At 45.1% G+C, this 25,744-nt stretch overlaps 2 protein-coding genes across 6 annotated transcripts in view; both read right to left on the bottom strand.

The window, feature by feature from the left end:
* The window catches only part of cacfd1 (calcium channel flower domain containing 1), a 241,906-nt gene extending 238,876 nt beyond the window's left edge, over positions 1 to 3,030 (bottom strand). For all 5 annotated transcript variants that reach the window (XR_005943692.1, XR_005943694.1, XR_005943693.1 and 2 more), the window contains exon 1: positions 2,831 to 3,030. Coding sequence is in view for 2 of the 5 variants with exons in the window: in XM_041192815.1 (XP_041048749.1) it covers positions 2,831 to 2,969 (139 nt within the window). In the remaining 3 variants the exon portion in view is untranslated. The remainder of the gene's footprint in view (positions 1 to 2,830) is intronic.
* Positions 3,031 to 11,779: 8,749 nt separating this feature from the next.
* adamts13 (ADAM metallopeptidase with thrombospondin type 1 motif, 13) overlaps positions 11,780 to 25,744 on the bottom strand; it is a 40,933-nt gene continuing 26,968 nt past the window's right edge. Inside the window, exons 20-24 of the mRNA XM_041194454.1 lie at positions 24,192 to 24,483; positions 23,392 to 23,538; positions 19,275 to 19,451; positions 13,790 to 13,968; positions 11,780 to 12,829 (exon numbers count right to left, since the gene is read on the bottom strand). Of these exons, the coding sequence (XP_041050388.1) occupies positions 12,653 to 12,829; positions 13,790 to 13,968; positions 19,275 to 19,451; positions 23,392 to 23,538; positions 24,192 to 24,483 (972 nt within the window). The 3' untranslated portion in view covers positions 11,780 to 12,652. The remainder of the gene's footprint in view (positions 12,830 to 13,789; positions 13,969 to 19,274; positions 19,452 to 23,391; positions 23,539 to 24,191; positions 24,484 to 25,744) is intronic.

Raw genomic sequence — 25,744 nt, 5'->3', positions numbered from 1 at the left:
AGTTCGTTCCAGACTCCAAGCACCCTCTGTGTGAAAAAGTTTTTCCTCACATCACTTTCACTCCTTTTGCCAATTATTTTGAACCTGTGCCCTCTAGTTCTTGATGTTCTCTTGATTGGGAACAGTTTCTCACTATTTACCCTGTCCATACTCCTCAGGATCTTGAATACCTCCATCAGCCTTCTTTTCTCCAAGGAAAACAGTCCCAATCTCTCCTCATACCTACAGTTCTTCATCCCTGGAATCATTCTAGTGAATCTCCTCTGTAATCTCTCAAATGTCTTCACATCCAGGCTTGGGCTGACAAGTGGCAAGTAACATTCGCACCACACACATGCCAAGCAGTGACCATTTCCAACTAGAGAGAATCCAACCATTGCCCCTTGACATTCAATGGCATTACCATCACTGAATCCCCCACTATCAACATCCTGGGGGTTATTGACCAGATACTGAACTGGACCAGCCATATAAATACTGTGGCTACCTCCTGACTCCTCACCTCCTGACTCCCCAAAGCCTGTCCACCATCTACAAGGCACAAGTCAGGAGTGTGATGGAATACTCTCCACTTGCCTGGATGAGTGCAGCTCCCACAACTCTCAAGAAGCTTGACACCATTCAGCACAAAGCAGCCCATTTGATTGGTACTCCATCCACTCACTCCCTCCACCACCGCACAAAGTAGCAGCAGTGTGTATCATCTACAAGATGCACTGCAGGAATTCACCAAGGCTCCTTAGACAGCACCTTCCAAATTCAGGACCATGACCATCATGAAGGACAAGGGCAGCAGATAGATGGGAACACCAGCACCTCGAAGTTCCCCTCCGAGTCACTCACCATCCTGACTTGGAAATATATCACTTTTCCTTCACTGTCACTGGGTCAAAATCCTGGAACGCTCTAACAGCACTGTGGGTGTATCTACACAACATGAACTGCAGTGGTTTAAGAAGGTAGCTCACCACCACCTTCTCAAGGGCAAACTGGGCAATAAATGCTGGCCCAGCCAGCGAAGCCCACATCCCATGAATACATTTTTTTAAAAATCCTTCACCAAGTATGGGGCCCAGAACTGGACGCAGTACTCCAAATGAGGCCTAACTAATCATTTTCAATGATTTGTGTTTATATACACCGAGGCGTTTGTTCCAGAGTCTGCCTCTCTTCTGTGGCTGTGGCCACAGCTTGGTGTCACTGGAGATGGGGCATGCAGTAACCGCCAGTACACTTGAGGTTTTCCTCAAACGCTGGCCATGGAAGGAAACACATGGTCAGTCTCAGAATAAGTGGTCAGCAATTGGGACTGAGATGATGAGAAATTTAGGATTGAGATGAGAAATTTCTTCACTGAAAGGGTTGCAAGTCTTTGGAATTCTTCACCCCAGAGAGCTGTGGATGCTCAGATGTTGAGTATATTCAAGATAGAGACCGATAGATTTTTGGACACTGAGGGAATTGAGGGATTTGGGGATAGTATGTGAAAGTGGAGTTGTGATTAAAGATCAGTTCTGATCACGGCATCACGGGAAGGATGTGATCACAATAGAGAGGTCACAGAGGAGATTTCCAAGGATGTTGCTAGGAATGGAAAATTTTAGCTATGAGGAAAAATTGGGAGAGGCTGAGGTTGTTTTCTTTGGGACAGGGAAGGCTGAGGAGAAATTTAATTGAGGCATATAAAATTATGAGGAGCCTAGTTGGAGTGAATAGGAAGGATCTATTTCCCTTAGCAGAGGGTCGATAATCAAGGGGGCATAGATTAAAGTAATTGGTAGACGGATTCGAGAGAAGTTGAGGAGAATTTTTTTTACTACATTGAATGGCAGAGGAGGCTTAAGGAGCCAAATGGTCAATCCAGCTCCTATTCCTTATGTTATGTTAATATCAGCATGAAAAACAGGCAGTCACATCACCATGGAAAACTATGTCACATTACCGTTACCACCCATGTCACTATGGAAACCTGGCTTACCACTTTTATAGCATACATCTTTTCATCTTCTACGTGCTTCATAACGTGTACATACCCGTAGCAACTATTCGGCTTTGTTCTCTGAATCTCATGTAACTTCGGTCCTAACACCCTTCAGCCAGTACAACCCCGGTCCTGTCACCCTCCAGCCGGTATAACCCCGGTCCTGTCACCCTCCAGCCGGTATAACCCCGGTCCTGTCACCCTCCAGCAGGTATAACCCCGGTCCAGACAGCCTCCAGCCGGTATAACCCTGGTCCAGACAGCCTCCAGCCAGTATAACCAGTGCTGTCACCCTCCAGCCGGTATAACCCCGGTCCTGTCACCCTCCAGCCGGTATAACCCCGATCCTGTCACCCTCCAGCCGGTATAACCCCGGTCCTGTCACCCTCCAGCCGGTATAACCCCGGTCCAAACAGCCTCCAGCCGGTATAACCCCGGTCCAGACAGCCTCCAGCTGGGACAACTTGGGTCCCTCGTCCTACAGAGATTATAACTCCAGCCATATCCTCCTCCGCTGGTAACTCTGGTCTCTCCCCTTCTATCCGGTATAACTCCAATCCATTCTGCGCCCTCGGTCCCAACCCCTACAGCCGGTATAACCCCGGTCCTGTCACCCTCCGGCCGGTATAACCCCGGTCCCGTCACCCTCCGGCCGGTATAACCCCGGTGCCGTCACCCTCCGGCCGGTATAACCTCGGTCCCGTCACCCTCCGGCCGGTATAACCCCGGTGCCGTCACCCTCCGGCCGGTATAACCCCGGTCCCGTCACCCTCCGGCCGGTATAACCCCGGTCCCGTCACCCTCCGGCCGTTATAACCCCGGTCCATCGCCCCGCCCCAGGGTACTCACAGATGCCGCCGATTACACCCGCTATGCGGCAAAGCCAACGATACCACCACGTCATTGGGTCGGGGCCGGCCGGGCCAGGGCCCGGAGCTGCGGCATCCTCGAGCCCGGGATCGGAGCTCCTGTCCTCCGAGTTCAGCATCTTCGCTGAGGCCCGGCGCCAGAACACGTCACGTGACACGCCGAGGTCACGTCATGGCGGCAACGAGCGCTACACGTCACTGCTAAGGGGATCAAATTGCGGACAAGGGGGCGGGGTCAGACCTTCAAGGGCGGGGCGACCGGGACGGAGTCACAGGGCCCAGCGGACCTGGATGGGCGGAGTAGCGCGCATGCGCAGTTCGATGAGTGGTGCTACGTTTGGTATGTAAGGTTGGGGAGACCTGGATGGGTGGAACATTTAAAAAATCATAATACAATCAGGTAGCGTCGGCATAGTTTTATGAAAGGAAAAACGTGTTTCACAAATTTATTACAGTTCTTTGAGGATGTAATGGACAGGGTGGGTAAAGGGGAACCAGTAGATGTGTTGTATTTTGATTTCCAAAAGGCATTGGATAAGGTGCCACATAGGTGCCTACACAGGATAAGAGCTCATGATAGAAAGCAGGAAACTACAGGCCAGTTAGCCTAACATCTGCCATGGGGAAAATGTTAGAATCTATTATTAAAGATGTTGTAGCTGGGCACTTAGAAAAATTCTAGGCAATCAGGCAGAGTCAACATGGTTTTGTAAAAGGTAAATCATGTTTAGCTAAGTTATTCTTTGAAGGAGTCACGTGCTGTGGTCAAAGAGGAACCAGTGGATGTACTGTACTTAGATTTCCAGAATGCATTCCATAAAGTGCCACATCAAAGGTTATTGCAGAAAATAAATGCTCATGGTGTAGGGGGTAACATATTGGCATGGATAGAAGATTGGCTAGCTAACAGGAAGCAGAGAGTTGGCATAAATGGGTCTTTTTCTGGTTGGCAGGATGTGACGAGTGGTGTGTCACAGGGTTCAGTGCTGGGGCCTCAACTTTTTACAATTTACCTTTTTACAATTTGGATGAAGGGACCGAAGGAATGGTGGCTAAATTTGCTGATGACACAAAGATAGGTAGGAAAGTAAATTGTGAAGAGGATGTAAAGGCTACAAAGTGACATAGATAGGTTAAGTGAGTGGGAAAAGATCTGGCAAATGGAGTATAAAGTGGACAAATGTGAAATCATCCATTTTGGCAGGAAGAATAAAAAAGCTTATTATCTAAATGGTGAGAGATTCCAGAGCTCTGAGATTCAAAGGGATCTGGATGTCCTAGTGCATAAATCACAAAAGGTTGGTATGCAGCTACAGCAGGTAGTTAGGAAAGCTAATAGAATGTTATCATTTATTGTAGGGGAATTGATTACAAAAGTAGGAAGTTATGTACAGGGCATTGGTGAGACCACACCTGGAGAATTGTGTACAATACTGGTCTCCTTATTTAAAGAAAGATGTAAATGCTTTGAAAGCAGTTCAGAGGAGGTTTACTAGACTAATACCAGGAATGGGCGGGTTGTCTTATGAGGAAAGACTGGACAGGTTCAGCTTGTATCCAATGGAATTTAGAAGAGTAAGAGGCGACTTAATTGAAACCTTTAAGATCCTGAGGGGTCTTGACAGGGTGAATGTGGGGGGTGGGGGGGTGTTTCCTCTTATGGGAGAATCTAGAACTAGGGGTCACTGTTTAAAAATAAGGGGTTGCTCTTTTAAGACAGAGTTGAGGAGAAGTTTTTTCTCTCAGAGGGTTGAGAGTATTTGGAACTCTCTTCTTCAAAAGATGGTGGAAGCAGAGTCTTTGAATATTTTTGGATAGATTCTTGATTAGCAAAGGGGTGAAAGGTTATTGGGGGTAGGCAGGAATATGGGGTTGTGGTTACATTCAGATCAGCCATGATCTTATTGAATGGCAGAGCAGGCTGAAGGGGCCGAGTGTCCTACCCCTGCTCCTAATTTGTATGTTCATATTGTGGAAGAATAAAATACATCTATACTTATGAGAGAAATAAACTTAAAATCCATGTATAATGAAATTACTGTAGAAAGTCCCCAAACAGTCACACAGTCAGCACATAAATTAGCAAATCAAAGGGCCAGTGCTACCTTCCCAGACCCCAGACTAAGGGGCTCCGGATGACAGATACAGTGGCAAAATCTAAGAGAAAAAACTATTGTGTGTGCATTGCCCAGGATATGTAACCATTAACACTATCTATTTGCTGAACCATCGACATTGTCCTGTCTACTCGCTAAACCATTGATATTGTCCTGTCTAATCGTTAAATCATTAACACTGGTCGCTATCCTTTGAAGCCATTTGAAACTATTGTAATTGCCCAAGTTTCTGTCACAAACCTTTTGCTATATCTAAAACAAAAACAGAATTACCTGGAAAAACTCAGCAGGTCTGGCAGCATCGGCGGAGAAGAAAAGAGTTGACGTTTCGAGTCCTCATGACCCTTCGACAGAACTTGAGTTCGAGTCCAGGAAAGAGCTGAAATATAAGCTGGTTTAAGGTGTGTGTGTGGGGGGCGGAGAGATAGAGAGACAGAGAGGTGGAGGGGGGGTGGTGTGGTTGTAGGGACAAACAAGCAGTGATAGAAGCAGATCATCAAAAGATGTCAATGACAATAGTACAATAGAACACATAGGTGTTAAAGTTAAAGTTGGTGATATTATCTAAACGAATGTGCTAATTAAGAATGGATGGTAGGGCACTCAAGGTATAGCTCTAGTGGGGGTTTTTTTTTATAATGGAAATAGGTGGGAAAAGGAAAATCTTTATAATTTATTGGAAAAAAAAAGGAAGGGGGAAACAGAAAGGGGGTGGGGATGGGGGAGGGAGCTCACGACCTAAAGTTGTTGAATTCAATATTCAGTCCGGAAGGCTGTAAAGTCCCTAGTCGGAAGATGAGGTGTTGTTCCTCCAGTTTGCGTTGGGCTTCACTGGAACAATGCAGCAAGCCAAGGACAGACATGTGGGCAAGAGAGCAGGGTGGAGTGTTAAAATGGCAAGCGACAGGGAGGTTTGGGTCATTCTTGCGGACAGACCGCAGGTGTTCTGCAAAGCGGTCGCCCAGTTTACGTTTGGTCTCTCCAATGTAGAGGAGACCACATTGGGAGCAACGAATGCAGTAGACTAAGTTGGGGGAAATGCAAGTGAAATGCTGCTTCACTTGAAAGGAGAGTTTGGGTCCTTGGACGGTGAGGAGAGAGGAAGTGAAGGGGCAGGTGTTGCATCTTTTGTGTGGGCATGGGGTTGTGCCATAGGAGGGGGTTGAGGAGTAGGGGGTGATGGAGGAGTGGACCAGGGTGTCCCGGAGGGAGCGATCCCTACGGAATGCCGATAAGGGGGGTGAAGGGAAGATGTGTTTGGTGGTGGCATCATGCTGGAGTTGGCGGAAATGGCGGAGGATGATCCTTTGAATGAGGAGGCTGGTGGGGTGATAAGTGAGGACAAGGGGGACCCTATCATGTTTCTGGGAGGGAGGAGAATGCGTGAGGGCGGATGCGCGGGAGATGGGCCGGACACGGTTGAGGGCCCTGTCAAAGACCGTGGGTGGAAAACCTCGGTTAAGGAAGAAGGAGGACATGTCAGAGGAACTGTTTTTGAATGTAGCATCATCGGAACAGATGCGACGGAGGCGAAGGAACTGAGAGAATGGGATGGAGTCCTTACAGGAAGCGGGGTGTGAGGAGCTGTAGTCGAGATAGCTGTGGGAGTCGGTGGGTTTGTAATGGATATTGGTGGACAGTCTATCACCAGAGACTGAGACAGAGAGGTCAAGGAAGGGAAGGGAAGTGTCAGAGATGGACCACGTGAATATGATGGAGGGGTGGAGATTGGAAGCAAAATTAATAAATTTTTCCAAGTCCTGACGAGAGCATGAAGCAGCACCGAAGTAATCATCGATGTACCGGAGAAAGAGTTGTGGAAGGGGGCCGGAGTAGGACTGCAACAAGGAATGTTCCACATACCCCATAAAGAGACAGGCATAGCTGGGGCCCATGCGGGTACCCATAGCCACACCTTTTATTTGGAGGAAGTGAGAGGAGTTGAAGGAGAAATTGTTCAGCGTGAGAACAAGTTCAGCCAGACGGAGGAGAGTAGTGGTGGATGGGGATTGTTCGGGCCTCTGTTCGAGGAAGAAGCTAAGGGCCCTCAGACCATCCTGGTGGGGGATGGAGGTGTAGAGGGATTGGACATCCATGGTGAAGAGGAAGCGGTAGGGGCCAGGGAACTGGAAATTGTTGATGTGACGTAAGGTGTCAGAGGAATCACGGATGTAGGTGGGAAAGGACTGGACAAGGGGAGAGAGAAGAGAGTCAAGATAACGAGAAATGAGTTCTGTGGGGCAGGAGCAAGCTGAGACGATCGGTCTACCGGGGCAGTTCTGTTTGTGGATTTTGGGTAGGAGATAGATTTTTTGCTATATCTATGTGTGTAAAGAAGTGTTAGGCAGAGTGTCAGCTAGCTCCACTGAGTGCTGCTGGGCTCTCCGTGATATCACGATTTTAATAAAAGGCTTCCAAGACAAGCCTCCTGGGTCTGAGTGTTCACTCCGATTTCCGCGGTACATATGGTGTTGGGGCCGATACTTCAACAAGGATAGAGGATTGGCTTTCTGTCTGTCTTTCATTTGTCTTTGTTCCGAGGGTTGGCTGCACTATGAAACAATCTTTCTTCACTGATTTCTGAGGATTATTTCTGAGGATTAGCTAATTAATAGGAAACAGAGTGGCAGGATAACTGGATCATTTTCGAGTTGGCAAACTGTAACTAGTGGTTACTAGTTGTGGTTACTTTGGGAACCACAGGGTAGGTGCTGTGGTCTCAACTATTTATGATCTATATTAATGACTTGGATAAAGGGACTGACTGTATGGCAGCCAAATTCATAGGAACATGGGAGCAGGAGTAGGCCATGAATGGCTGTGCCATTCAACTAGGTCATGTTAATCATCTATCTCAATGCCACTTTCCTAAGCTATCTCCATATCCCTTGATGTTATTCATATCCAGAAACCTATCAATTTTGGTCTTGAACATGCTCAATGATTAACCTTCCACAGCCCTCTGGGGCAGAACATTCCAAAGATTCGCCATCCTATGAATGAAGAAATTGCTCTTCATCTCAGTCTTAAACAGCCTACCTCTTATTCTCTGACTGCGTTCCCTGGTTCTAGACTCACCAGCCAGGGGGAACATCCTATCCACATCTACCCTGTCACACCCTGTAATAATTTTGTAAGATTCACTGAGATCACCTCTCATTCTTCTAAACTCTAGAGAATACAGGCCCAGTTTTCGCAATCTCTCCTCATAAAACAATCCCATCATCCCTGGGATTAGTCTGGTGAACCTCCATTGCAGTCCCTCTATAGCAAGCATATCCGTTCTTAGACAAGGAGACCATAACTGTACACACTACTCCAGGTGCAGTCTCACCAAGGCTCTATACAATTGCAGCAAGACATCTTTACTCCTGTACTCAAATCCCCTGGCGATGAAGGCCAACATACCATTTACCTCCCTAATTGCTTGCTGCACCTGCGTGTTAGCTTTTAGCGACTCATGGAACAGGTCCGTTTGCACATTAACACTTCTCAACCACTCACCATTTATGAAATATTTTGCTTTTCTGTCTTTTCTATCATATGGTATTCCATCTTGCCGATGTTCTTGCCGATTCATTTAGCCTGTCTTAAGTTCTCCTGAAATCTCCTTGAATCCTCCCCACAAACTTACATTGCCACCTAGCTTTGTGTCATCAGTAAGTTTGGAAATGTTACATTTGGTTCCCACATCCAAATCATTTAAATAAATTCTGAACAGCTGTAGCCCCAGCACTGATCCTTGCAGTACCCCACTAGTAACAGCCTGCCATCCTGAGAATGATCTATTTATTCCTACTCTGTTTTCTATCTGTTAACCAATTCTCAATCCATACCAGTATATTCCCCCTAATATCATGTGTTCTAATTTTGTTTACTAATTTCCTGTGTGGAACTTTATCAAAAGCCTTTTGAAAATCCAAATGCACCACATCCACTGGTTCTCTTTTATCTGCACTACAAGTAACATTCTCAAAAACTCCAACAGGTTTGTCAAACATAATTTTCTATTCATAAATGTTTTCTTTTCTATGTTGATTCTGCAAAATCAATTCGCTACAAATTTGATACAAAAATAGGTAGAAAAGCAAGTTGTGAGGAGGATACAAAGAGTCTGCAAAGGGCTATAGATGGGTTAGGTGAGTGGGCTAAAATTTGGTAGATGGAGTATAAAGTGGGAAAATGTGAACTGTCTGCTTTGGTAGGAAGAATAGAAAAGCAAAATATTACTTACATGGAGAGGGACTGCAGAATGCTGCAGTACAGAGGGATCTGGGTGTTCTTGTACATGAATCACAAAAAGTTAGCTTGCAGGGGGAACAAGTAATTAGGAAGGTAAATTGAATGTTGGCTTTTATTGCAAGGGGGATAGAATATAAAAGTAGAGAAGTCTTACTACAACAGTACAGGGCATTGGTGAGACCACACAAGAATACTGTGTACAGTTTTGGTCTCCTTACTTAAGGAGGAATATACTTATATTTCTTAATGATGAGGCAGAATGGCAGCTGAGAAGGAAAGGAAAGAAAGCAAATCCTGCACTCTGGATCCCACTATGTCCTGTCTCATGCGCCCAAAGATCTGTGGTTCAAGAATCGGCCTGTTCAGTCACATAAAGACCCGTGGCGGAAACTCGTGAGCTTGAATAGACATCATCCTCAAATTGAGGGACAGCCGACAAAGACAATTGGTATTGGAGGTGATACAGCAGAGATTCACTAGGTTGATTTGTGAGATGAAGGGGTTTGTCTTATGAGGAAAGGTTGAGCAGGTTGGGCCTATACCCATTGGAGTTTAGAAGAATGAGAGGTGATCTTATCAAAACAGATAAGATTCTGTGGCAGCTTGACAGGGTAGATGTTGAGAGGATATCTCCCCTTGTGGGGAAATCTAGAACTAGGGAGCATAGTTTCAGAAAAAGGGGGCTCCCATTCAAGACAGAAATGCAGAGGAATTTCTTCTCTGAGGGTCATTAATCTTTGGATTTCTCTCTCCTAGAGAGCTGTGGAGGCTGAGTCATTGAATATATTCAAGGCTGAGATAGACAAATTCTTGAACTATAGGGGAGGCAAGGGTTATTGGAAACATTCAGGAAGATGGAGGTGAGATCAAGATCAGATTTCATAATCTTATTAAATGGGAAGCAGGGCTTCAGGGGCTATATGGCCTACTCCAGCTCCTATTTCTTCTGTTCTTATTTGGGCCTAAATGAACCCTGTCTGTTCCAGTGAATCAGAGAGCAATGAATGAAAGTCCATGCCCATGACAATGACCATCATCAACAGGATCTCACAAGGATGGGAGGAGGCTCGTGTGGAGCATTCACGCTGGGATAAACCAGTTAAGACTGAATGGCTTGTTTCAGCACTGTAAACCCCACGTAACCTGATGAAAAACATAGCTCGTTAAACTACAAGTCCTAGAAATAACAACATATAGATATTACCACACCAATTTGAGCATTTATATAGACTTAACACACCAGCCAGCTCAATCTGTGACACTAAGATAAAAGCAAAAAAACTGCGGATGCTGGAAATCCAAAACAAAAATAAAAATACCCGGAAAAACTCAGCAGGTCTGACAGCATCGGCGGAGAGCAGATGCTGTCAGACCTGCTGAGTTTTTCCAGGTATTTTTATTTTCAATCTGTGACACGTTGCCCTGTCCTGGAGGCCAATGAAGATGGTCAATGGCTGACTAAGGTCAACTCTCTTCAGTGTTTGAGCCCTGTTGTCTGACAGCTGCTATAACAGGGCTGCATTTGTACATGTTAAGTGAAAACTACATGTCAAACTAAAAAACAAACACAACACAAATATATAAAACAGTGCCTAGCATTAACAGCCACAGCTGCTGAAGGGTTACTGCACCAACTGTAATATATATAAACCTGTGGTTTAAGGAAGATTCTGCTGTTATCTGGATGGTCTGAAATGAAGTCCTGCAATAGATCACAGAATTTTAAGTGAAGGTGATTTGTGCCCAAAATCACATTACCCTGCGTTCCCACGACCTGTTTCAAAAGCCTTTTCACCAGAAGCAGGGCCCGTCCACAAAACTGGCATGCTCCCAGCTCAGAATGTCAAGTTTCTGCTGATTGCACCAGTTCAGGGGCTGGTCATCACACTGCACCCAGAATCTCGAGCACATATAGGCACATAGGGATGACATAAATCCAGCACTCTTATTTTCAATTCAGTTTAAATCAGTTAAATGATCTAGTCAACTGAACCAGTCAATTCATCTGCCCTTGATATGTAAGACCTGTGACTAACAGTCAATCAAAGCCCATTGCAAGGCAGAATCATAAAATCTGTCCATGAAGTTATAATGGAGAATTTCCTACCAATCCCAATCCTCTGTGCGGTGCCCTGCTTCAGTCTCCAATCGATTACAATCCATTACTCTGTTCAACTCCACTGATTCACATGGGAGACAACACTCAATCTTATGGTAATATGTTTGGGAAGGAAACATTGGCATAAGATCACCTCTGCTGAACTGGCGCGGTGTCTGGTGCCTCCCTTCCACTGGGAAGGTAGGACTGTCACCTGACACAGCTGGGTTGTCTCATAAGTGGCAGAGGGAGGTTCCGTGAGTTAACGTGTGCTTTCCACCCCTTGTGGCAGTGTGTGATCCGGATCTCAGTGGGATGTGAGGACCCAAGCCACTATCCTGCCACTTGTACCTAACACACTATTCACAGACAGCCGGCGCACATTAAGAGCAGTGTCTTCACATATCTTTATTTAACTTTGCAACTTTTGTCATAAGGTATTTATAAGGACCATAAATATATGAAAGTCAGTAATAAATCCAACGGAAATTCAGGAGGAGCTTCTTAAACCAGAGAGTGTTGAATAAGTGAAAACTCACTAGAATAGATGCACTCAAGTTTTGAAAGTTTCAATTGAAACCATCCACCCACCCAAATTCCCAGCATGAACAGCTTTTGAGGGAGAGATTTCCATGTTTCCACTACCCTCTGTGTGAGGAAGTGCTTCCTGACATCATCCGTGAATGATTTAGCTCTAATTTTAAGGTTCTGCCTCCTTGTTCTGGACTCCCCCCACCCAGAGGAAATAGATTTTCTCTATCTATGCTAACAAATCATTTAATCATCTTAAACACCTCAATTAGATCATCTCCTAATCTCCGATTCAAACAATTCCCACAATTCTCAGAAGTAGAGAACTCAATCCCTCTTTGCTACTCTCCTGCAATTAGTGTGTAAAGCAGGAGATCCCCGCCAGCTGGGTTGTGTGGCAGTGAACTCAGCCTTATATCTGATGCTCATATGTTAAGCAATCACTCTCTGGTTTGTCACCATTGACTCAGTGGGCCTGAAGGTTTGGAAAGGGCTGTTCTTGACCAGTTGAAAGCACAGAAGCAGACGCTTGCCGGTCATAATCTCAAATATGTTCCTATTATGATGTCCATTCAACCACCTTCAAGTCATTGGTGTCAGGTTCTTCACAACAGTAGGTTACAGCTTAAAGTCACTGAAACTGTGATTTCCATTGGTGAAAAATGGCAAAGTTTGTCTTTACTTTGGGAAAGTTAATCCCTCAAACGCGCCACCAGGTCTAGTGGGAACGAGAGAATACCTAGATGGAAATGGAGAAGGATATCTGGGGAAGCAGCAGTATGTTCCGGAGAGAGGGAATCCACAATGGTTTCCGTTACCCACAGTTGAGCTTGCGTACGCCAGCGAGGGTTCGGGATGGAACAGCCCTGAACGTGGCCCTGAATCCGAAATTGCCATGAAATTCAATCTCAACGGAGTTTCCCAGTGACTCCCACCGAAATAGGCTGTTGCCACGATATGCTGAATACCTTTGTGTGGCGACATCTTTTAACTGAGAACAAAAATAAATTAGCCATCAATGAGCGGGCGACATGGTGCTAATGACAAAATGACAATAGGGTCAAGGCCCACAAATTAACCTGTAAATTCAGCGGTTGTTGCTGGTTGGAATCTCTTCAGTCACTGTGAGATTACTTTGATTTCATTTCTACTCTTTCAGATCATTGAACCATATTACACAGAAGGAGGCCAATTGGCCCATCATGCCTGCGAAGCTCTTTGATACAGCCTACAGTCAGTACCTCAGGGACTCGTACCCCAGTGAGAGTCAGTGTGTATGGGACCCGTACCCCAGTGAGAGTCAGTGTGTGTGGGACCCTACCCCAGTGAGAGTCAGTGTGTGTGGGACCCTACCCCAGTGAGAGTCAGTGTGTGTGGGATCCATACCACAGTGAGAGTCAGTGTGTGTGGGACCCGTACCCCAGTGAGAGTCAGTGTGTGTGGAACCCGTAACCCCAGTGAGAGTGTGTGTGGAATCTGTACCCCAGTGAGAGTCAGTGTGTGTGGGACCCGTACCCCAGTGAGAATCGGTGTATGTGGGACCCATACCCCAGTGAGTCAGTGTGTGTGTGACCCATACCCCAGTGAGTCAGTGTGTGTGGGACCTGTACCCCAGTGAGAGTCAGTGTATGTGTGTGAGAAACCGTACAGCATGTGGAATCCATACCCCAGTGATAGAGAGAGTTCTGGATGGAAATAAAAGAAGGTAAATACTTGAATCTGGGTTGCAAGGATCTGATAAAAGTAAAATACAGCAGATGCTGTAAATCCGAAACGGAAACAGAAAGTACTGGAAAAACTCAGCAGCTCTGGCAGCATCTGTGGGGAGAGAAAAAGTGCTGATGAAGAGTGATACGGACTTGAACCATTTCTCTCTCCACAGATGCTGCCAGACCTGCTGGGTTTTTCCAGCATTTTCTGTTTTTATTGCGATGATCTGAGTCCAACTCACCAGAATGTAGTCGGTCATGGTGGTGTTTACCCCAACATTGAATCTGAGGTAAAGGACTTTGATTGAGATACGATCCGTTGGAGCCACATTGATAATGGTGCGACAAGCTTCTCCCTCCCTGTAGGGCTGCATTGGGCTCACTATATTACCCTGGGGTCCATATAGCTGTGTATCACATTCTGTAAAAAGCAGAAATATCATGCTGGAAACTCGTGTTCATACTGCGGGAGAGAGTTCCAGATTTCCACTATCCTTTGTGTGAAAAAGTGCTTCCTGACATCACCCCAGAACAGCCTGACTCGAATTTTCAGGTTGCGCCTCATTGTTCTGGACTGCCCCCTCCCCCCCACCACCAGAGGAAATAATTTCTCTCTATTGACCCTGTTTTTAAAAATTTATTCATGGCATGTGGGCATCACTGGCTAGGCCAGCATATATTGCCCATCCCTAACTGCCCTTGTTCAGAGGGCATTTAAGAGTCAACCACATTGCTATGGGTCCGGAGTCACATGTAGGCCAGACCAGGAGGGCAGATTTCCTTCCTTAAAGGACCTTAGTGAACCAGGTGGGTTTTTATGACAATCAACAATGGTTTCATGGTTGCCATCAGGCTTTTAATTCCAGATTTTTATTGAATTCGAATTTCACCATCTGCCGTGGTGGGATTTGAACTCAGAACCCCAGATGATTACCCTGGGTCTCTGTAATACTAGTCAATTGAATTCATCATAAAAACCTTGATCAGGACACCCCTTTAGTCTTCTATTCTACAGCATTCATCCAGAACTCTCTACACTCTCTAACATTACTTCCACCCCTTTGTAATTCAGTCCCCTTGAAATAATGGCCAACATTTAATTAGCCTTTTTTTTTACCTTTCCACAAGATTTTAGTGGTATCTGGACTTAGACTTCAACTCTTTAATGTCCACCTGAGAGAACAGATGGGCCTTGATTTAACCTCTCATCTGAAAGATATCATCTCCAACAGTATAGCACTCCCCGGGTACGTAGGAACATAGGAGAAGGAGTAGATCATTCAGCCCATCGAGCCTGCTCCGCCAATTCAATACAATCATGACTGATCATCCACTTCAATGCCTTTTCCCCAGACTATTCCCATATCCCTTTATGTCACTGGTATTTAGAAATCTGTCAAACTCTACCTTAAACATACTCAATGACTGAGCTTCCACGGCCCTTTAGGGTAGAGAATTCCAAAGATTCAAAACCTTCTGAGTCAAAAAATTTCTCCTCATCTGAGTCCTAAGTGGCTTCCCCCTTATTTTGAAATTGTGTCCCCTGGTTCTAGACTCTCCAGCCAGGGGAAACATCTTACTTGCATCTACCCTGTCTATCCCTTTAAGTATTTTCTAGTTTGCAATGAGGTCACGTCTCATTCTTCGAAACTCTAGAGAATACAGGCCCAGTTTGTCCAACCTCTCTCCATAAGACAGTCCCGCCATCCTGAGGACAAGTCTGGTGAACCTTTGTTACGCTCACTCTATGGCAATAAGATCCTTCTTAAGTAAGGGGACCAAAACTGCACACGGTACTCCAGATGCGGTCTAACCAAGGTTCTATACATTTGAAGCAAAACTTTGCTACTCCTGGACTCAAATCCTCTTGCGATAAAGGCTAACATTCCACTAGCCTTCCTAATTGCCTGCTGCACCAGCATGTTAGCTTTCAGTGACTTATGGACAAGGACACCCAGGTCCCTTTGTACATCTACACTTTCTAATCTCTTAGCATTTAAGAAATAATCTGTGCATCTGTTCCTTCTACCAAAGTGGATAACCTCACATTTTTCCACATTATATTCCATCTGCCATGTTCTTGCCCACTCACTAAGTCTGTCCAAATCCCCTTGAAGCCTCTTTGCATCTTCCTCACAACACACATTCCCGCCTAGCTTTGTATCATCCATGACCTAGGAAATATTACATTTGGTCCCCACATCCGAATCATTGTGAACAGCTGGGGCCTGAGTGCTGATCCCTGCGGTAATCCGCTAATCACAGCCTGCCAATGTGAGAATGACCCATTTATTTCTACTATCTGTCTTCTGCGTGTTAGCCAATCCTTAATCCATGCCAGTATATTGCTCCCTATCCCATGTACATTAATTTTGCTAACCAACCACTTGTGGGGGACTTTATCAAAAGCCTTCTGTAAATCCAAGTATAATACATCCACCAACTCCCCTTTATTAATTCTGTTAGTAACATCCTTCAAAAACTTCAACAGGTTCATCAAACATGATTTCCCATTCATTAATCCATGCTGATTATGCCAAATCAAATCATTATTATCAAAGTGTCCATTTATCTCATGCTTTATAATAGATACCAGTATTTTCCTTACCACTGATGCAAAACTAATAGGTCTGAAGTTCCCTGTTTTCCCTCTCCTCCCTCCCTTAAATAGTGGGGTGACGTTTGCTACCTTCCAATCTGCAGGAACCATTCCAGAATCTATAGAATTTTGGAAGATGATCACCAGTGCATCCACTATCTCCATAGCTACCTCTTTCAACACTCTGGGATGCAGATCATCAAGTCCTGGGGACTTATCAACCTTCAGTCCCATTAACTTCTCCAATACAACATTCTTATTAATACAAATTTCCCTCAACTCCTCATTCTCCCTAGTCCCTTAGATCTCTAATTCTGGGAGATTTATTGTATCTTCCTTAGTGAATTCGGAGACAAAGTGATCATTTAACTTCTCTGCCATTTCCCTATTCCCCATTATAAATTCTCCTGACTCTGCCTGTAATGGACCCACATTTGTCTTAGCCAAACGTTTCCGTTTTATGTACCTATAGAAGCTTTTACAGTCCATTTATATATTTTTTGTTATTTATATTCTATTCTCCCTTTATCAGTTTCTTGGTCTTCCTATGCTTTATTCTAAAATCTTCCTAATCCGCTGGTTTACTCCTATTTCTGGCAACTTTATAAGCCTTTTCTTTTAACCTTATACAATCCTTAACTTTTTTTGTTAACCAGGGATGACTGACTTTTATTTTTGGGTTCCTCTGCCTTAAAGGAATGTATAAATGTTATAAACTATGTAATAATTCTTTAAAGACTATCCATTGCCTATGTACCATCAAACTTTTTAATGTATTTTCCCAATCCGACTTAGAAAATTTCCTCCTCATACCTTCATAAATTTGTTCAAATTTAACATCCAGGCTTCATATTGAACTACCTCACTTTCAAACATAATGTAAAATTCTATCATATTATGGTCACTCATCCCTAAAGGTTCTTTTACAACAAGATTATTAATTAGCCCCTTTTTGTTACAAAATATTAGATCCAAAATAGTCTGTCCTTTAGTTGGTTCCTCAGCATACTGTTGTAAGAAACCATCCCTAACACACTCCAGAAACTCCACAGCATTAGTGCTCATTAGGTTTACACAGTCTATATGCAGATTGAAGTCACCCATGATTACTGTATTGCCCATGCTACATGCTACTCTAATCTCCTAGTTAATACCATGCCCCACAGGACCACTACTGTCTAGTGGCCTATAAGCAACTCCAACCAACGTTTACTGCACCTTGCTGTTTCTTAGCTCCACCCAAACAGATTCCAATTTTCTTCTCCTGATCTGAGATCCTCCCTTACTAATGTGCTGATCCCATCTCTTATTATCAGTGCAACACCACCTCCTTTTCTTTTTGCCTCTCCTTCTTAAATGCCAAATATCCTTGAATATTCAGTTCCCAATATTGGTCACCCTGCAGCCATGTTTCCGTAATGACAATTAGATCATACCCATTTACCTCTATTTGTGCCTTTAAATCATCTACCTAGTTGTGAATGCTGCAGGTATTCAGGTAGAGTGCTCTTAACTTAGTCTTTTTGACATTCCGCATTCTAGGTTTAGTTGATGTTCGCCTTCATTTCACCTGTCTTCTAATTTTACTTGCCACTTTTCTACTTCCCATGACCAACTTTACTTTCTTCCAATTTGGGCCACCCCTCAGGTTCCCACCCCCCCTGACAAACTAGTCTAAACCCTCCCAAACAGCATCAGCAAATCTCTCTGCAAGGTTACTAGATTTGGTCCTGTTAAGGTGTAACCCATCCAGCTTGTACAGGTCCTACCTGTCCCAGAACTGGTCCCAATGTCTCAGAAATCTGATGCCCTCCCTCCTACACCAGTTTTCAAGCCATGTGTTCAATCACTCAATCCTCCTATTCCTACGCTCACCGGCACGTGGCACTGGGATTAACCCTGAGATCACTGCACTTGAGGTCGTGCTTTTTAATTTACTTCCTAACTCCCTAAAATCTGCTTTCAGGACTTCATCCCTCTTCCTACCTATGTCATTGGTACCAATATGGACCACCACCTCTGGCTGTTCACCCTCCCCCATCCCCAATGATGTCCTGCAGCCGCTCTGTGACATCCTTGACCCTGGCACCAGGGAGGCAACACACCATCCTGGAGCCACGTTTACTGCTGCAGAATTACCTATCGGATCCCCTGACCATGGAATCCCCTATCACTATTGCTCTCCCACTTTCCTCCCTCCCCTCCTGTGCAGCTGAGCCACCTGTGATGTCACAGACTTGGATCTGGCTGCACTCCCCTGAGAAACTCTTGCCCTCACCAGTATCCAAAATGGAGAACTGATTAGCAAGCAAGATAGATTCAGAGTTCTCCTGCAATACCTGCCTGGATCTCAGATTGCTTGCTGATCACCCATTCCCTCTCTGCCTGCATGCTCTAAACCTGCGCTCTAACCACCTCACTAAATGTGTATCCATGTAGTTCTCTGCCTCGTGGATGCAAAACAGTAACTCCAGCCATCACTCGAGTTCTGTAACCCGGAGCTCATGCTTCTGCAGCCAATGGCACTTCCTGCAGATGTTTGTTTAGGACACACGGTGCTTCCATGACTTCCCACATACCATAGGATGTACGTTCCACTCGGCCGAGCTGACCTGCTATATTGTAACTTTAAAATCTACCTATTACAATTAGAATACGTAGAATAACTTACCAGTTACTCACAATCAACTTCTTCCCCTGTAGCAAAGTAAGAGTCAGCTCCTGGAGGCAAACTCCAACTTAAGCACTCTAATGCACCCAAAGCAACACCCCAGTACTGACCCTCCAACAGTACAGCACTCCCCAGGTATTGACCCTCCAACAGTACAGTACTGTCCAGGTACAGACCCTCCAACTGTGCATTGCTCCCTCAATACTAACCCTCCGACAGTGCAGCACCCCTCAATACTAACCTTCCGACAGTGCAGCACTCCCTCAGGACTGACACTCCGACAGTGCAGCACTCCCTCAGGATCGCACTGGGTGTGTCAGCCTGGATTTTGTGCTCAACTCTCTGAAGTGATGCTCATATCCATAACCTTCCGACTCAGAGGACAGAGTGTTTCCCACTGAGTCAAAGCAGAACCTTAGAAACTGATTAATCCAGATCGCCACAGCGGAGCACCTACCTCTGTAGTAGTGTCGAGTTGAGAGACTACTGGAGTACTGGAGGATTGATTCACCACCCCCACTGTTGGTCCGTTGCCTGATCGTTAGTGTGTTAGTGATGGATGTGAGTGTAAATCCTTTCAGTGGGGAGCAAGTCTTCCAAAACAACCGACGCCCACAAAAAGACAAAGAGTCTTCTGAAGGAAGGAAAAGCAGAGACATCAGAAAACCCAGAACAACAACATTTAATAGAGAGTCACAGAGGCAATAGTTCATGTTTATGTGGCAATTTCTGCCCAATCGCTGTTTGGGTTTTGAAAAGTAGTCATTACTACATGTCCTATCTGGCTTACTGTAGTCATGTGACCTCTGCCATGAGGCACAGGGCTGCGGGGAGCCATGTTACAGCCAGTTCAATAAAGACAATATGTGAAAAACATTGCAGTGTTTGAGCTCATAACATGGTGTCAGAAGCAGAGCTGAGATTGAGTTTTAAAAAGCTGGAAAAGCCAGACAGAAGCCTCAGCTGCTGAAAAGGAACACAGAAATGTTCAGAGCTGCTAAAAGATGCTTAAAAAAAGACAGTAACAAGGAAAAGCTAACACAGGGTGAAGGTTGCAAGAAAATCACTGTGTGAGTCAAAATGGCTGTTAATTTCCCTCTCCCTGCTGCTGTAAAAATGAAAGGTAATATGTGGCAGAATTGGCAGTTTTCCACTTGCAATGGCAAAACTGTGAGATTGCAACAGATTTAATTAACAAGCCAGAGCTGATAGGAGTAGCAACACTTTTAACACTGCTAGAGAGAGACTGCTACGAATTGTATTCCACCCTAAATCTCACATCATACAAAGGATACAGCATGGGGAAAGTAATGTTTTAACTGCAAGAAACAGAATCATTTCACACACAGGTGTTTGGCTGAAAAGAAGCAAAACAAGCCTATACAGATGGCCACTGGCGAGATATCAGCCGAAGAGTCTGATGAAGAACTATACACAATATAATGGGTTGGCCCTGTCAAGTCTATAGGTGATAAATGGTTTGTGACTGTTGGAATGATGACCGCAAAAGGAGAGCATGAAGTGAACATGAAGTGTCAGACAGACACTGGTGCATCATGTACCTTCACAGACCTGTGCGAGGTGTCTCAACATGGTGATTCAAAAATGAAGCCCTCGAAAGAAAGGTTGAGGCTATATGTTGACATGATACTCATACCGAGAGGACGAATTAGACTGAGAGCCCAATGCAATGGCAAGAAGGAAGATCTGGAGTTCCAGATCATAGACAGTACACAACAGCTACTCATCTCAGCCAGAGTAAGTCTAAAGCTTGGACTGGTAACCCTGAACATGCTAAAAGAGATTTCCAATGTGTCGCAGCACACTAAACCACTGACCGCTGAACAGATCCTAGTGGAGTATAAAGATGTGTTTGAATGTCTACCTGGTGAATATCATCTTGAAGTAGATGAGAGTGTAAGATCAATTCAGCAGCTGCCGAGAAGAGTTTCAGCTGCCCTCAAGTCAAACCTAAATAACAAGATTCAAGAGCTGGAAAAGAAGGGAGTAATCAAGAAAGTGACAACTCCTACAGATGGGATTAGCAGCCTGGTAGCAGTGAAACAACCTGGAAAGCTCTGAGTGTGCTTAGACTCAAAGGATCTAAATAAAGCACTGAAGAGATCTCACTACCCCATGCCAATCATTGAAGGAATTTTGCTGCAAATTGCCAAGGCAAAGATCTTTACTGGCCTAGATGCAAAGGATAGTTTTTGGCAAGTGAAGCTAGATGAAAGCTGCAGCTTTCTAACTACATTCTGGACACCATTCGGGAGATACAGATGGTTGTGCTTGGTTTTTGGCATTTTCGTGGCTCTAGAAGAGTATCAACGCAGACAGCTTGGGATAATCAGTGATCTTCCCAGAGTGGAAGCCGTAGTGGATGATCTGCTAGTCTATGGATGTGGGGACACAATGGAAGAAGCCATAGCTGACCATGATCAGAATTTAATATGATTGCTGGAGAAAGCTCGCCAGAGGAACCTGAAGCTGAACAATGAAAAATTGCAACTGAAAATGCCTGAAGTCAAGTACATAGGTCATGTACTGACAGCAAAAGGTCTTCGTCTGGATCCTGACAAGGTGAGATCTGTAGCTGCAACCAACAGATGTGAAAACAATGCAACGATTTGTTGGATTCGTGAACTACCTAGCAAAATTTTTGCCCGATTTGTTGTTGGAGTGTGAACCATTATGTAAGCTCACTGCCAAGGATTTACAGTAGTACTGGGGCACAAACAGGAAGAAGCGTTCACCAAAATCAAAACACCTAGTGATGACAACGCCAGTGCTGAAGTACCATAACGTCAATGATGAAGTCACCTTGCAGTGTGACGCCAGCGAGACAGGTCTCAGAACAAGCCTAATGCCATGATGCCATGCTCAGATCGAGATAGAGTATCTGGCTATTTTCTGTTCTTGTGAGAATTTTCATCAATACCTGCTTGGGAGAGACAAAGTAACAGTGGAGTCCGACCACAAGCAACATCAAAGCATTTTTCTCAAACCGCTACTATCTGCTCCAAAGTGACTGCAAAGAACATTACTTTGTTTACAGGGATATCATCTAGATGTGACACACAAGCAAGGGAGACAGATGCATATCGCTGACATGCTGTCGAGAGCAGCACTCCCTATGAAGGAAGTTGAGGATGCTACAACAGAATGCAAAATCTTCCAATTTCAACATGGAGCAGCAACTCAACATGCTCTGGAAGTCATCAACCCAGCAGGCACACACGTCTATGCTAGATTTGCTCGATTACTTGATGATTTCATTGGCAATTTTCATGCCACCTCAGCCTTTCCATTCGACTGGGGATAGTGTGGAGATGATGTATAGTGTTGAATTTCCCATTCCTTTGTGAAGTGGCTGAATTCTTCATAAGTGAACTGAGGGCCATTGTCTGAAATGTCGTAATGACTTAAGCATGCTTTCAGGCATTCTCCTATATCATCGATGGTCATTTTTAGCCTAACTCCCGGTAGTCAGAATAGTAATCTACAGTGACAAGATAATCAGTTCCTGCTAAAGTGAAGAGATCTACTCCCAGCTTCAACCATGTTTTGTCTGGGATTTCATGCATCATGCAATCATTACTGTACATCCTATCTGGCTTGCTGTAGTCATGTGACCTCTGCCATGAGGCATAGGCTTGGGGGAGCCATTTTTATGGTCAGTTCAATGAAGACATTACATTAGAAACACGGTGGACTTTGAGCTTATGATCACTGAATGCTCTATATCTCTCTGGAGTAAGAATCTATACACACTGGCTCTCACTGGGGTATGGGTTCCAAACGCACACTGACTCTCACTGGGGTATGGGACTCACACACACACTGACTCTCACTAGTGTACGGGTCCCACACACACACTGACTCTCACTGGGTTACGGGTCCCACACACACTGACTCTCACTGGTGTACAGGTCCCACACACACATTGACTCTCACAGGTGTACAGGTCCCACACACACATTGACTCTCACTGGGTTACGGGTCCCACACACACTGACTCTCACTGGGGTACAGGTCCCACACACACTGACTCTCACTGGGGTACAGGTCCCACACACAATGACTCTCACTGGGGTACAGGTCCCACACACATTGACTCTCACTGGGGTATGGGTCCCACATACACTGACTCTCACTGGGGTACGGGTCCCACACACACACTGACTCTCACTGGGGTACGGGTCCCACACACACACTGACTCTCACTGGGGTACGGGTCCCACACACACTGACTCTCACTGGGGTACGGGTCCCACACACACACTGACTCTCACTGGGGTACGGGTCCCACACACTGACTCTCACTGGGGTATGGGTTCCACAAAGACTAACTCAGTTGGGTGTCAGATCTCTGGCGAGGGGATGAGTAGTCCCCCGCCCCAGAGATTGGTGCGAACATGGCACCATCCTCAAGCTAACTGCCATGAAATTTGCTGCTTCGTGTATCCCAATCCCCACCTTGCCAACCATTTTTAATTGGAATCTTGTTTGAGTTCCAGTTCAGTGCAGTGATGTTGTAAAAGGATAGAATCATGATGCCCCTGGGCTCTTACGTCTACTGCAGTTTAAGGAGCTCATCAGAACATGGACCCTGATGACCACATTGAGCGGACGTCCAATGGTAACCAGGCAATCCCTTCCCCGCAGGCTGATCAGAGTCAGGGTTCCCGATTCACTCAGAAACAGCTTCCCACAGCTACCTGGAGTTAAGCAGAAGATAAATCAGTACCAGTGCAAATCTTAGGGTCAGGATATTGCAGTATGATCAGCAACAGACTTTCATCTTAACATCAATGTTAAACTGAGCCCAGTTCGATGGAATTAAAGTCCTTGAGGTGTAGAAGGGCAAAACATTAAATGATTTGAGGTCAGTCTATTACATTTCCTAGTGTTGACTGGACGGAAACACCAAACTGTCCTGACTCCAGCTCTGAATGATCAGCTACTTACATCACTAGTTTCAGCATTCACATTCACTCATTTCCTGCAGTATTTTATTACACTTTTGAACCTTAGTATTTTAAAATAAAACTCTTTCAATTTGTAGAGGGAACTTTACTCTGTATCTAACCCCGTGCTGTACCTGTCCTGGGAGTGTTTGATGGGGACAGTGTAGAGGGAGCTTTACTCTATATCTAACCCCGTGCTGCACCTGTCCTGGGAGTGTTTGATGGGGACAGTGTAGAGGGAGCTTTACTCTGTATCTAACCCCTTGCTGTACCTGTCCTAGGAGTGTTTGATGGGGACAGTGTAGAGGGAGCTTTACCCTGTATCTAACCCCATGCTGTATCTGTCCTGGGAGTGTTTGATAGTGGGTCTGAATGGTTTGGTGAGGTTATTGCAAATACGTAACTGGTATTCTTAATGTCTTCATCCCTTGAGACTTTAGCCAGTTGGGTTTTGTTTGTCACCATCCTGGGGGTCATGACAGCTGAGCGGCTAATGGAAGCAGCAACGGTGGGAGCTACCAGCACAGCTGCTGTCTGGTTTGGTCTCTGGGCCAGGCAGGGTCCTGCATCACAGGCCTCCACTGTGGTGAGCTTTGACAGATGGTCACAGAAGGCATCCAGCACGATCTCCGTCGATTCCAGGTTGATGCATTGCAGCTGTCGGTTCCGGGCTCCAAGCCCACAGGAAACTGAGCACTGGGAAAAGGTGCAACAGTCAGACATCCTGAAACCTGCATTCAACTATCCATTCTCTCCCTCCACCCTTCCTACCACCACACCTACCACCCTCTAATCTTATCACTCACCCCATCCTTCAACCCCATCTTCTCATCAATCCCACCTACCAACCTCCTCCCCTTATCCCTCAGCCCCACCCAAGCACCTTCATTATTTCAGAACAGCGAAGGAAAAACAAGGAAATTATTGACCTGCCAACCTAACATCAGTTGTGGGGAAATTATTGGACTCTCCAACTAAGGACAGAGTAACTGAGCAATTTAAGCTAATTAGAGGAAACTAATATGGCTTTATAAAGGGTAGGAATTTCTAATGAACTTAACTGAATTTTTTTGAAGATGTAACTAATATAGTGGACTGGGGAATATCAATGAATGCAGTTTGTTTGGATATTCAGAAGGCATTCATTAAGGTTCCATATAAGAGACTGTTAGCTCAAATTATGCTCATGGAATTGGCGACAAATTATTGATTGGTCCCGTGGTAGAGGATGAGGAGTAGGGATAATGGGTGTGTAGTTGAATTGGTGGAAACAATTAGTGGAGCCTCAACTATTCACTATGTTTATTCGTGCCTTAGATAACACAATAGTGAACCAGAGTTCCAAGCTTGTCAATGATACAAAGATTTGTTTTACAGTAAGACATACAGACTGCAGCATAAAATTATAAGGAGACATTGTTAGCGGGCAGATGGATTTCAACAGAGGTAAGTGTGAAGTCATCTACATTGGATTGAGAAAGGATGGATCGAGTATTATTTAATTGGAGAAAAGCTGGCAACAGTGGAGATCCAGAGATTGAGGGATTCATGTACACAGATCACTAAAATGGAGGAGTTGTATACAAAAAAAACCCAGAAAAGTTAATGGAATGTTAGCCTTTACAGGTAGAGAGCTAGAATATCAAGAAGAGGAAGCTACAAAGCCCTGGTTAGATAATATGTGGTGTCCTGTGTATAGTTCTGGCCACTGCACCTTAAAAAGGACATACTGGCCTTGGAAGGAGTGCAGTGCAGATCCACCAGAATTTTTAAAAATTCCTTCATGGGATGTGGGTGTCACTGGCTGGGCCAGCATTTATTGCCCATCCCTAATTGCCCTTGAAAGGTGGTGGTGAGCCGGGTCCTTGAACCGCTGCAGTCCATGCAGTGTAGGTACGCCCACAGTGCTGTTACAAAGGGAGTTCCAGGATTTTGACCCAGCAACAGTGAAGGAACG

This window comes from Carcharodon carcharias, chromosome 8 (assembly GCF_017639515.1).
Source record: "Carcharodon carcharias isolate sCarCar2 chromosome 8, sCarCar2.pri, whole genome shotgun sequence".
In the NCBI taxonomy this organism is placed as follows: domain Eukaryota; kingdom Metazoa; phylum Chordata; class Chondrichthyes; order Lamniformes; family Lamnidae; genus Carcharodon; species Carcharodon carcharias.
The sequence above is the reverse complement of the archived record's forward strand: the minus strand, read 5'-3'. Positions and strand labels throughout refer to the sequence as shown.